This window comes from Buteo buteo, chromosome 22 (genome assembly GCF_964188355.1).
Source record: "Buteo buteo chromosome 22, bButBut1.hap1.1, whole genome shotgun sequence".
Classification (NCBI taxonomy): Eukaryota; Metazoa; Chordata; class Aves; order Accipitriformes; family Accipitridae; genus Buteo; species Buteo buteo.
Window position 1 is genome coordinate 17,280,346 of NC_134192.1, and position 13,500 is coordinate 17,293,845.

Below are 13,500 nucleotides of genomic sequence, written 5' to 3' on the forward strand. Positions count from 1 at the left end.
TTTGATTTTTATTTTTTGTTCAACAAATGCTTACACCAGGGGTTGTTTGGGTGTGCTTATTTAACAAGTCTATTCTCCCAAACAGTTCTGGCAATTGTAAGGCCTCTCCTAGGGAAAAAGGAGCCTGCCTATTGCTCTAATCCTTCCTCCTTCCTTTTTAAATTAAATACAGTGGAAGATGCATGTTCACTTCAGGGCAGTTTAAATTCTGCGTCAGGAACACTTTTTAACAAAACCCAGACAATGGTGCACTTTGAAGGGACCCTTCCTGAGGCTGAATTTTCTGTGATACATCTCTGAATCCATGAATAATGGAAATTCAAGCAGGCTTTTATATGGGGTTCCCTTGTAGTACGTTTTGCTTTGCTTTCAGAATGGGATGGGTTTGAAGTCTTCATCATATGTCTTGGAGTTGTTTTCTAGTGTTTTCCCAGGATGTTTAGAAAATGGTAGATGCACTTAACTGTGGAGGGAAGAACAGGTCCAGAGAGGTGTGATGACTGATGCAGTCTTTATTTAAATTCTCAAAAGGCGTGGGCTACTTAACTATGTGACTGCAGAAGGTGTTGATACGAAGATTCTTGTTGTACGGAAGAGCCCTTTTTAATGCACCCTTCTGCTAGCATGTTGCTGTGACACAACAGCAACAGGTAGATGTTTGTTGTGACAGTAATGTGTGGCTTCCTAAATATGAGGTTTTCCTATCACTGTGTTTTTTCAGAGGGAATTTACTGGCTAGTGTCGTGGTTTAACCCCAGCCAGCAACTAAGCACCACGCAGCCGCTCACTCACTCCCCCTCCATCCAGTGGGATGGGGGAGAAAATCGGGAAAAGAAGTAAAACTCGTGGGTTGAGATAAGAACGGTTTAATAGAACAGAAAAGAAGAAACTAATAATGATAATGATAACACTAATAAAATGACAACAGTAGTAATAAAGAGATTGGAATGTACAAATGATGCGCAGGGCAATTGCTCACCACCCGCCGACCGACACCCTGCCAGTCCCCGAGTGGCGATTCCCTGCCCCCACTTCCCAGTTCCTAAACTAGATGGGACGTCACATGGTATGGAATACACCGTTGGCCAGTTTGGGTCAGGTGCCCTGGCTGGGCATGAGAAGCTGAAAAATCCTTGACTATAGTCTAAACACTACTAAGCAACAACTGAAAACATCAGTGCTATCAACATTCTTCACATACTGAACTCAAAACATAGCACTGTACCAGCTACTAGGAAGACAGTTAACTCTATCCCAGCTGAAACCAGGACAGTATCCACCCCTTATTCTATACCATTGACATCACGCTCAGTTCCCATACCTTTAGAAAGGACCTAAATAAAGGAATTAAATGACTGGCAATAATAGGAAAGGTAATTCAGATAGGAGGGGTTTTATATTTATTTTACCTTTTAGTATTCTTTGTATAGATCTTTACACTTGAATCTTTGTTACTTTTTGGTTTTATTGCAGAGTCTTTATTTAAACAGTGGCTTTACCCTAGATTCTTGCATTATAGGCATTGAGTGTTGCAAGCGTTTTTACGTTAACTGAACAATTGCTGAAAGTAACCAGGACTGTTAGGGAATGAAAGATTGCAAGAAGCTAAATTTTTCTGATACAGACTTGTGTTTTTTAATATTAACTGATATTTATTCTTTACTGAATATTTTAATATATTTTCTGATATTTTTCAGGATTGTCTTTGCTGATTTCTTCATTATGAATCTCATTCTGTGGGTAAAAGGATCCTCAGCTGCCATCCCTTTTGGCACTTTGGTTGCTATCCTAGCTATGTGGTTTGGAATTTCAGTCCCACTAACCTTTGTTGGTGCATATTTTGGCTTCAAAGAGAAGGTAGGGCTCTTTGAATACAGTTTTGAAATACACTTGTCTTCTGCAGTTGAGCCATTGAATCCCTAAGCACACAAGAACTGGTTGAATTGAAACATCTATGGCCGTATGACTGTAAAATGATGTTTTATTTTATCATGATTTTGAAACTGAGTATATGCTTGTAATGTCACACTAAACTTTTTTTTTCTGTCTATTCATTAGAATCAGATTTTAATAGTGCTCTTGGATGTCTTGCTTGCCTTTTGTATTTTAGGAATACCTCAGCAGTTTCATTTTTGAAGTAGTACTTCAGAAGTACTTCAGCGCGTACTTCACTAGTTTGAGATAATGCCAGACGACTAAGAAAACGTTTTTTTAATTAAGGACTGAACAGATTTCTTTCCTTTTGTTCTGACTTGCTTACTGACCAATAGTTGGAATATCTAAAGCATATGTGTTTTTTCCTAATGATGGATATCAAGTTTGTAGTTTTCTTGTTTGGTAACTTCTGATGGCTGATAGATGAAAATAAAGTTACGTTTATCAAATCTTTAGATGCTAATATTAGGGAAAAGCAATCTTATTTATGATGTAACAATTTATCTTAATTTTTTTCGAAGCCTATTGAACATCCAGTTCGTACAAACCAGATTCCTCGCCAAATTCCAGAACAGTCCTTTTTCACAAAACCGTTGCCTGGTATCGTGATGGGTGGTATCTTGCCCTTTGGCTGTATTTTTATTCAACTTTTTTTCATTCTGAATAGCATTTGGTGAGTATCACTTTTTTGTTGTTCTGGTTATGCTGGTTTGATAATAAACACACAGTTGAGTTTGAACATCCCAAACCAATGAATATGAGGAATAAACCAATTCATAGAATTTTTGATCTTCTTGCAGACTTTTGTGGAATTTCCAGAATCTGCATATTTATTCCTGTGCTTAGAAATTATAAAACTAGTTGTTCTTATTGACAACTGCAAAGTATGAAATTTGACTCCTGTTTCCTTGTTTTATCTTCCTGGCTCTGAATGACACAAACATGGTTTAATGCTGTTGTGGTTAGGTGGAGCCTAATCTGTTGTGCAATTATATTATGATTTATGAAACTAATATGATCTAGCAGTTTCAGCTTTTAAATCAGAATCAGGTCAAGAATTTGGGATTCCATGTTCTGCAAAACAAAGACTCCACTGCCTGTGAAACATCCACATCAGTCCTAAATCTTGTCAAAACCTAGTCAAGCAGATGCATGGAAAATTAAGCCAGTGCAATCTTTCATAACATTCACAATGTAAATATGAAATGTTTAATATATTGTTGTTCAAGAGAAAATATTAACCTGAAGGTGCTAAGTTGTCAAGGTGTCCTCTGTTTATGTTGAGATTTCCTACAGAACAGTTTTCTAAATCTATTCTTAAATGCAAATATATTAGATACGTTAGCCTTTCATATTAGTCCTCAACAAAAGTAGAAACCATGTAATGTAGCTATGCTGGAAAATGTAATCAGCTGACAAACAGGTACACTCTGGCCTTATGTAGTTGAAATTACTGAATTCCCAAATTGTTTCTCATTATTTATCCTACAGAAGGGAAGCATGGAAGGAACATGCAACTTCCACTCCCTCTGTCAAATCGTACGCTTGCAGTATAATTGTCACCATCACTCAATAAAGGCGTTTGGTTACTTCCCTTATCTGAATGACCCCAGATTAAAAGTAAACAAGCATATTTCCCTTGATTTTTTTTTTTTTTTTGGAGTGTTTTGGTGTTTGGTTAGTCCTTGTATTGGAGTCAGACTTGGTCAGGGGATAGACTGGAAATGGAGGAGCATCTGATTGGATGTAGTGAGGAGATGCAGAAACACTTGGAAAACTTAGCTGCAGTAGTAGGAAGGAAGTGGGTATTGTAACTTGGGAAGAGAGTACAGGTGATGTGAGTGTTAAGGAAGCTAAAGGAGACCTGAAGTGATAACCATTTCTGGAAACTGCCTGTAACTGTTCTCTGTGAAAGCTGACTGAAGGTCATTTCAAGGGAAGTATAACTGAGGACTTTGAACAGTAGTTTTATTTACAGAGTACATTCAGATAGAGTAAAAAAACCTTTTTATGAATTGGCCAATAGTGCTATAGACAAAGTTGCCCCAGTGGTGTGGATTTTTTATTATTTTTTTTTTTAATTACCTTAGCATCTGGCCAGGTAACACTGTAAAGTAACTCAGAGAACTTCAACCAAAAATTAGACTCTTGTTTTTATTTATTTTTTATTTTAGGTCGCATCAGATGTACTACATGTTTGGTTTCCTGTTCCTAGTTTTCATAATTCTTCTAATTACATGTTCTGAGGCTACAGTTTTGTTGTGCTACTTTCATCTGTGTGCAGAGGTAAAAAGTACAGTTTTGATGTAGATACCACTTGTAGTTGGAAGATGTTAGAAATAGAGTTAAGGTATTCACATGTATTGTGATGTGCTGGATGCTGTGAATGGATTGTATTGTCAACCCTTGACATGGCTGTTTTGGCCACTCTTGGGAAATGTGCCTTTTGCTTCAAAATCCACTGTTTGCAGCAGATAAGCAAAATTAAACAGCCTTCATCTTAGAATAATTTCATGTTCATAGTGTAAGCAATACAGCTGAGTGAGAAGGACAAAAGTAGCTACATGCTATGTTGGAATTTTTCTTTTTCTAAGATAAATTTTGAAGAATTAAATGTATTTCATAAGACAATGTTATTTTTTTAACCGGATTACTTATATTCTGTTTTCTACACGATGTCTCTTACTGAATGGTTTATTGTTTCTTTCAGGATTATCATTGGTGGTGGCGATCATTCTTGACGAGCAGCTTTACAGCAGTTTATCTCTTTATCTATGCAGTTCATTACTTCTTCTCTAAACTCCAGATAACAGGAACTGCTAGCACCATTTTATACTTTGGTTACACGATGATCATGGTCTTGATTTTTTTCCTTTTCACAGGTAAGTCCATTGTTCAAACTAAAATGAATGCAGGGATTTCTGGTTTTGAAATGAGAAACACTAGGTGAAATTTAGACTATCTGAAACATTAAATACAATTTATGACTCTTTAGGCAGTGTTACTTTTATAGTTTGTGACACCACATATCACAGGAAGATATTCTTTAAGGGTTTTTTTTCTAACTTGAAATTACATTTATTTATAGTATAATTAATTTTCCTTTATTGCATATTATTTTAGCAGTGAGTTCAAACCATTATATTTTCAAAGTGCCGTTCTTGTTTACTTTGTATCAGGGGAGTTTAACTTGATTCTGGATTTCATAATTGCTTCTAGAAGCTCTATAGTTAGAGATACTGCACTCTGCATATGGAGAATAAAAGATGTTTTCAGCTTTCACTATTAGCAAGTGAAGCAGGTTGGTGCTGGGAAAAAAGTGAATGTTGACGATAGAGAGTTCTAGTACTGTTAGAGGTGATCTTACCTGCTCATTAAGCACCACTTCTTAATGGCAGGAATGTACTTTAACTTGAGGAACCTATTTGAAATATGGCTCTCCATTTTTAGTAGTCTTAACTTTTCTGATGTTACTCATGCAGACTAAATGTCTTCTACAGAATTACTCTAATGTTCATAATCATTTGGCTCAAACTATAATTTCGAGGTTGATTTGATGTGAAATCTCTGCCAGATTTACCATGTGTTAGATGAAATTAGAAGCTCTTTGAAGGGTACTGGCCCTTAAAAATAGCCAGGGGCATTTTATATTGGTGTTCATCATACTGCTGCTGGTTGTGTATGTAGTTTTAACACATGAAGTCAGATTTTCTTATTTATCACTGCTTAACATCATGAAGTACTGCAGTGGTAGAACTAGAGAAAATGCTTGTTCATATATAATGGGTTGTTCATAAAACTAACCTTTGCATTCATTCCTAAGATTTATAATAGAGGATCTCTCTGTGGATGGCATGATGGTTCGGGTTGTTACTTCTTAACATCTGCCTGATTATTGAAACCTGCTGTAATTACTTTGTGTTGGCTTTATGAAATGCATCACTTAACTCCCTCGATGTGGTTAAAAAAGAGTGGCTAAAATAAGTCATGAAAGTAAGTCTTAGCATCAGACTTCAAGTTTGTCAGTTCAGCAGTGAGAAGGACCTCTTTCATCTTTATTGCCTCTAATATTGGTTGATATGAGGCAAAAAAAGCACTGTTCATAATAAAACACTGAAGAAAATTACTGTATGTGTTCGAACAAAGCAGTTACTCTGTAGAAATCATATTTAACAAGGTTAACTGGCACTTATTGCTGGATTTTTATTACTGTTTATTATTTAGACCTGTGTCTCTTCAAAAGAAAGTAAAAAAAAAAAAAGTTTTAAAAAGGGGGGGAAGGGAGGAGAATTTAATTCTTTTAATTTTTAATTATTAGAAGGCAAACATAGACATTGGCTTATTGCCAGTTAAACCCCTGCTTAAATCCTGGTGAAACAGACAAGCTCCAGATGTCCTTTATATCTATATATATATTTTAAAAAACCCCAAACTATAGTCCAAAATGTCTTAATTACTTTTAAACTAAAGCAATATGTTAATATGTGTCTGGGGTTTAGCATAGGTTAGTTGCTATTCTGCCAATTTCAATTTCACTTACAAGATGCAAATTGGTAGAATTAAAAATATCCCTTTCATATATAAAATGATAATTGAAATTGTCATGGCAGCTGCTGAAACGGTATTAAAAGCTTCAGATGTGCTGATCCTGGAGTTCTTGATGTGGAGGCCAGTGAGGCCCCAAAAGTACAATAATAAACTGTGCTGCTGTTACTTTTGCAAGTGTCTGGTTGGTTTTTGGTTTTGGTTTGGGTTTTTTTTGGTTTGGTTTTTTTTTGTTTGTTTTTTTTACATTTAATAGAATAGCTAGTCACTACAAAGGTAATAGGTATAATAGGCAGTGTGTAATAAATGCTGTGATAAATTTCCTTCCCATATTTAGTTTGATGATTGATTTTTGGGCTGAAATGTAAGCCATTCTAGATAGATGACTCAAGCAGAAGACACCTAACTTTGCTTTGTTTTGTAAAATATTCCTTAATAGCACTTGCTTTGGAAAATAAGGGTTTAGTCCTTCACAAGTTTATGGAGGTGAGGGAGCTTGCTAATGTAACTTTACACGCTGTTTGCATTAATAGTGTTCTTCCTGTATGTGTGTTCTCAAAATGGGACCTTGATCTGTTCCACTTAAGTTAGCACTAGGTATTTTGGTTTTCTCTATTCTTGCCTATTAGGTCTCAGCAACTGTGACAGAAATATAAAGGGCAGTGTTAATACCTCCTATGTGGCGGTGTGTTGTGTTACTGTGGACATTACAAAAGAGATCATAATGAATAAGTAAATAGGAACTGAATGCTTGTATAGCAACAACGACAATAATATGATCTGACCAGTGAAATCTAACAATTAATGTGCACACCCAAACAAGAGAATTTTATTTTAATGTACAAAGTGCAGCTAATCTTTCAAGAAATAATAAGTGTGGTTGAATGGGGATAGCTACATGATTACATGCATTTTATGCTAGGAGACGAAAAAATGCTGAACATAGTCAAAGCATGTTGCTTTACAGTGACCTCTATTTTTGAACATCATTTTCACTTGTGAGTTAATGCCATTTTCAAAATTGAGTTTTGATCTTCTGGGTAGATTGTGTTTAGAATCCAAGATTCTGAAGCACCCACCACTGTGCAGTGATTGAAACCAGTATGATACAGAGAGCTTTTAAGGTACATAAGAAGTATCAGCCAAGTGCAGAGTGCTTTTCTATTTGCTTTCTTACAATCTGTTCGTGCTTTGAATTCTTTTTTCTTCATTAAACAATAAAGCTAGAAGAAATGAATAGAGCAGAACAGTCTGATTAATGTATTTTGGCATTATTCTGTGCAATAATCCTTGTTTTTAATTTTGAATTTAAGCTAGTTTACTAATAACTTTCCCTTACCCAGTTAGATGCTGGCTTTCTGTGTCTTAAGATCTTTCTGTGTATAAGAAAACTGTTGCTGAGTGGTAGTATATATATTGCAGAACAGAGTATTCAACAGTATATAAATTGGAGGACAGAAAGATCAAAAAACAACTGAGGTGTCAGTGTCTCTCTAGTAAGTATAAATGCATGTATTGGACGTATTTCGCTTCTTGGCTAGACAAATTACCTGAGACATCTTCACAACTGGGTTCTTGAATTTTAAATAGCTCCTGCAAAAATGATCTTTTAGCTGTACCTCCCTAGGATGATCAGTGATGTACAGTGGGCTGCAGTGCACTAGGATGGCATCAGTTTCCTAGACTAGTAGGGGTTATTTAGAAAGGCAGAATCTTAAAATATGAAGGTCACCCACTTAGGGAAAAATAAAAGTCTACCCCACAAAAGTAAGTTCTTAAATGTATGTAATTTCAATGCTTTTTCATTTAATTTAAGCTGGTGAGTGGTTAGGATTGGTTAAAGTAAACATTAGCCATGAAACTCATTTGTAATATTAGGTTAAAATAAACAGATTTTACAGGTTCATTGGAGGAATTGGTGTCAGGCATGGTATCTTTGTGCTGTGTCGTTTGATAGAGATGTGCATATGAAAGCCGTAAAAACCTTACAGTGGAAGGGATTTTAGATCAATCAGAAAATAATTTTAGAGGTCTCAACTCTTTCAACTAGTGGGGGTTTTTTGTTTGTTTGTTTGGGGGTTGGGTTTTGGGTTTGTGTTTTCTTTGTTTTTTTAAATACTTGCTGTTAGAATTTTTTAAATGGCTTTAAAAAACACCTTTCGGTATCTGTTTTATGTCATGTTGTGTTCATTGATGTCTGTAAGTGAAGCAGTAAGCTGAAGCGGTATGCTCCTTGTTGATAGTGCTTCAAAACTTTGGTTTCAGTTTGGATGTGTTTTGAAAGAAACAAATATAAGCAAGATCCTAGGGTGGTCTTATCTAAAGCTTACCTAAATAGTCCGGCTGTTCTAATGAGAGGCACATTTTAAGTAAGGGATGATTCTAATTTTGCTGCAAGATGTGCTTGGTAAAATGCTCAGGATTGAAGAGCTGAGTATGCTTTTCAAGAAAATACATTTTAAGCCATGCTACTTGAGGTGACAAGGTTGTATTTTAACTAGTGCAACTAATGATGGTAATTTTACTGGGTAGAGCCACAGTTGTAGGAAACTGATCACGCACTTATCTGTATTTTAAGATTGGCCTTAGTCAAAGTAGTTAAAAGGGGAGTCTGAGAACCTGTTATGCTGGTCAGCACTGGCCTAAAGATCCAGTATGTTGATGTTTTCTGTACAAAGTGCTAAAATTTGGAACATGTGGCAAAATTGTGAAATGAGCTAAAATGTAGAAAACTTTCTAGCTAGAATTTTCAAACAGGCCAAACTAGTTCAGAGTTGTTCTTCCCCAATCATTATTCATTTTCATATCCCTTTCTGGTTGGGATATTTACTCCTGTACAGAAAATTGGAAGCTTTTTGACTGAATTACTTTTTGTGAACCTCTTAGCAGTTCATAGAATCACAAGCACCCCCAGGTCTGAGGTGGAAAAACCACTGAATTTCAGTGGAACCAAGCAGTGTACTCTTACGTTCTTCAAAAAAAAGTTATGCTCTTTGCTCCAGTACCATAAGCAATCCTGTAGGTAAAGCAGCTCTACAACTTAAAGCAGCTTATAAATAATGTTTCTGTCTATTAATACCCATTTTGTAATATCAACACAACTCTGTGCTGACGTGAGCTTTTGGAAGTTCCTAGTCTGAGTGTTTGGCCCATGTTAATTAAAAAAGAGAGCACTAAAAATGCCTAGTTGATTTGGTGTGATTAATTCTCACTTCTAGATCTGGAGTTGGATTCTTGAGGCAGATTTTCAACCTAGTTGTGATTCTGCCAGCACCTTTAAACCATTCTGATCTTTGAGCATCAAGTATACTGTTTAGGAGAAGTACTTTGGGGGTCCTTAATTTGATGCTGTTTTTGAAGTTGCGGGTCCATAGAGGTATCCACATCTGGAATTTCTAGGATAAGTTTGTTCATGGGAAGGAAGAAGAAATTATGATACTGGTAAGCCCTAATTATCGATGTGGAGGTAACAACAGAAGGAAACTGCTGACCAGGGAGGGTACTGACTACATAAGGCTATATCTTGGTGATGAGTCTAGCCTTTCTCTCCTGAGCTTATAAGTCCATGCTTCAAATCTGGTGTCTGACAAACATTACCACTTACTGCTTGTGTTAGGAAATAGTCTTACTCTAGTTCCACTACATTGGCAAAATTTCTGATAAAGTTTAAAAAAGGAACAGGGCTACTTGGTCTTTGATTTGCTAAACAGACTTTTTTAGGAGGGAAGTTGAAAATCAATGTTACTGAAACCTGTGAAAATCTGTTTATAGATGAAATGCTTGTTCACAGTAGGAAGTTGTCAGATTCTGCTATGAATGAGGCCATGTTTTATAGAAAGCTGGTGTATCAGAAAGATTTAGAGTGACAAGGATTGGGGGAAAATCCTGTAGATTTAGAGGGTGTTCCCATATTAAGTTATGGCATGCTCAGAAAACTGTGTGGAAAATCTCATTCTTGTGTTGAAGTTCTACATTTTAGTTATGATATTACAGTTTTGTTCTAGAACAGCAGATAGATTTTTAAGATATCTCATCTGTTAAACATTTGGAAGAAGCATTGCTTTCAAAGCCATAAAAGGCTCAAAGTGGGCTATATTATAAAAACAACTAGAAAGCAGATGCTGAGAACCATTATTAGGAAAAAACCATGAGCATAAAGCTTAGAGTAACAGTGCTGATATTGGAGTATTGGACACAGTAGGAAGGAGTGAGAATTGACCATAAACTGCAAAGACTTAGCGATGTCAAGCCTACAAAGGAATTAAATTCCTTCTGTGGCTGGTGTCTGATCTCCTATCAACAGCAGTAAATCTGCCGTCTCCTACTGTTTCAGCGGATGATAACTGCAAACTTGGAGGGAAAGGGTAATCTGTGGCATATAATAGTAGGCTGTCAAAAAGCCTTTAACTGCAAATATACATGGCAGCACAAAGAATACAAGAATTGGCATATAGATAATAAGCATCCAAAGACAGGTTCCTCACTTATCAAATGTGTAGGTGTGGTCTGAAAGACAGAAATGTAATGAATGTAGAAAAGACAAGTGCTTAATAAAGAACCTCCTAGTTAGTAAACCAGTCACAATGAAATAGTGAAGAAAGTTGGAGCTGATGTTAAATGTGGGCTGTACAAACAGAAAAGGATGAAGGTAAAACTGGAGGAGCTTGAGTGCATGATCTTGCAAGTGCCTATAGTGTAGCTGGTAAGGGCTGTCACAGGGCTGGCATGTAGCTGGGTCTTTGAGAGTGAATTCAGCTGAAACTGAGACCTTCCCTTTTTCTAGCTGGTAAGGCTTAACATCTGTGGCAGTTTACCCCTAGGTAAAAGCATGAGGAGCAATGCATTGCTTCCCTTAGAGGCTTAAGACTTAATTAATTGTCTGCTATTCAATGTCTCCTTGCATACTAAGTTCTTAAAGTAATTTAAAAATAAGTGTGATGGATAATGTCTTTGCAGTTGCCCCATAATAGTGACTGCGGGGTGCAAATTACAGACTTGTTCTTCAGCTTAAAAACAGAAAATTGGTATAGACTAATCTCATTCAGTGTCACCTCTCCATCATCTTACTCTATATCGTGCTAACTGGAGCCACAGGACTTGACATGTGGCCCACAGTCTTTCTAGAAGGTAGTTGTGGGGTTTTTTTCTCCAACTGTTGGGTTGGGTGACTGAAGAACTGGATTGGTAAGAAATTAAGAAAGGCTATACCAAACCAGACCACAGGTTCTGCTACCCAAGCACCCTAACAGCAGTACTCCCAGGAAGGGGTGTGAGAATAGGGCAAGCATGTACTGGTGCTTTCTCCCAGCCTCCCATCAGCTGTGGCTCAAGGGCTTTTTTAGCACTTGAAATGGTGTCTCTGTAATTAATAGCTTTTGGATTTCTTTGTTCATGAACTTGTTCAATTGCCCAAACTAGTGTATGTTTCTTTTATCTATAGTGACCTGTGACAAGAAAATCCGCAGCTTGAATATATGTTACACAAAATTATGTGTGTTGGTTTGTGCCACTGCTAGTTTCATTTGATGCTTGCTCCCAACTTCTATAGCACTCAGAGCATTGCATTAGCAAAAGGAAGTAATAGGATATACAGAGTAAGAAGTTTCCTGTTCTGGAGTATAAATAGAGCACAATGAGCAGAAAACCAGGCCAGGTGACTTTTCCCAAGGCCTTGGTTTGTGTCATAATTCATAGATGGCTGTGAACTATTGTAGACCTAGAAAACCCAGGTAAGTGTTGACTTTGTGTGCATATAAAAGTCAGTTTCTTAAATGGTGCTGTGTGCCTGCTAGTGGTGATAGTAGCATCACCTTCAGTAGTTTAAATGTACATCAAGCAGCCTGATCCTAAAAATCATCTTTGATCTAAATCAATAAGTTAGCCTAGGGATGAATGTGTGTTGTTAAATTTAACAAGTGCTGTTATTCTGGGTAGTTAGCTGGATTACAATGTTATATTCTGTCCTGCTGGGAAGTACTTGTTAGATTTTTCTCTCAGAGCAAACTGGAAGATAAACTAACCATTTTCACTTTCTCATTTTAGGGACTATTGGATTTTTTGCCTGCTTCTGGTTTGTAAGTAAGATATACAGTGTTGTGAAAGTGGACTGAAAAGCTTCAAAGTGTCTTTTGAACATATCTCCCTTGCTGTTTGATGATTTTTACCATGTATTGAAAAACATCCTGTGTAATTATTCTAATTTGTAAAAGCTGAAGAGCAGACTACAGCATAAAATGCAGATTTTTATGGAAGGAAATGGCACCATTGGAAAAATGTTTACATCATTATACTCATTGAATATGTTAATTCTAATATTTCTAAAAATTATATCCAAAATTTGATTTAGGACAAATAAAAATCCCATGAACTAGTTTATTTGAAAAATGAGTGCATTATACAGTCCTCCAGCTGAAATTCCTTGTGACTTTTTTTTTTTTGTTACCTCTTTTGGTTACCATTTATATACCATGAAAGCATAGGACTGTCAAGTAAATCTATGTAAAATGTGAATTTTTTTAACTTAACTATGATTGTACATATTATCCTGCACCTTCTTTACAACTAGATATCTTCTTACAAATGTACATGCATTTAGTGTAATGTAGACTTTATTAAAAATACCGACACTGGTTTTTGTTCAAAATAAAACTGCACAACTCTAGCTGACTTGTTTCCTTTCTTGTTAATTAGGCCTTCACTGCTTGGACACAGATCACATTAGTTTGACCAGTTGATAGGTCTCAAGTTTTATATTGTTTGTAAGCAGTTTGGCTGTGACTTTGGCTACAAATTGTCTATGCAAGCAGAAGGACTGGTGGTCACTTGAATCCATGGCTGTAGGATGGGTAGGGGCTTCTGAAGCTGCTGCTGCTATTACCTGTGCCTCAGCTGTGTGCTTACTCTAACTCTTCCCAAAATATTTTTTGTTGGGCAAATGATTACTTTTTATCGGAAAGATACCACCTTTTCCTTCTTTTATCCCTCTGAAACACATATCTCTCTGTTCTTCATCCTATGAAG

General features: G+C 36.4%; 1 protein-coding gene across 1 annotated transcript in view; it reads left to right on the forward strand.

Annotated features, from left to right (window-relative positions):
• LOC142043373 (transmembrane 9 superfamily member 2-like) overlaps nt 1-13,141 on the forward strand; it is a 34,637-nt gene extending 21,496 nt beyond the window's left edge. Inside the window, exons 13-17 of the mRNA XM_075054526.1 lie at nt 1,698-1,857; nt 2,457-2,608; nt 4,110-4,221; nt 4,646-4,817; nt 12,523-13,141. Coding sequence (XP_074910627.1) covers nt 1,698-1,857; nt 2,457-2,608; nt 4,110-4,221; nt 4,646-4,817; nt 12,523-12,590 — 664 coding nt within the window. The 3' untranslated portion in view covers nt 12,591-13,141. The remainder of the gene's footprint in view (nt 1-1,697; nt 1,858-2,456; nt 2,609-4,109; nt 4,222-4,645; nt 4,818-12,522) is intronic.
• The last annotated feature ends 359 nt before the right edge of the window (nt 13,142-13,500 follow it).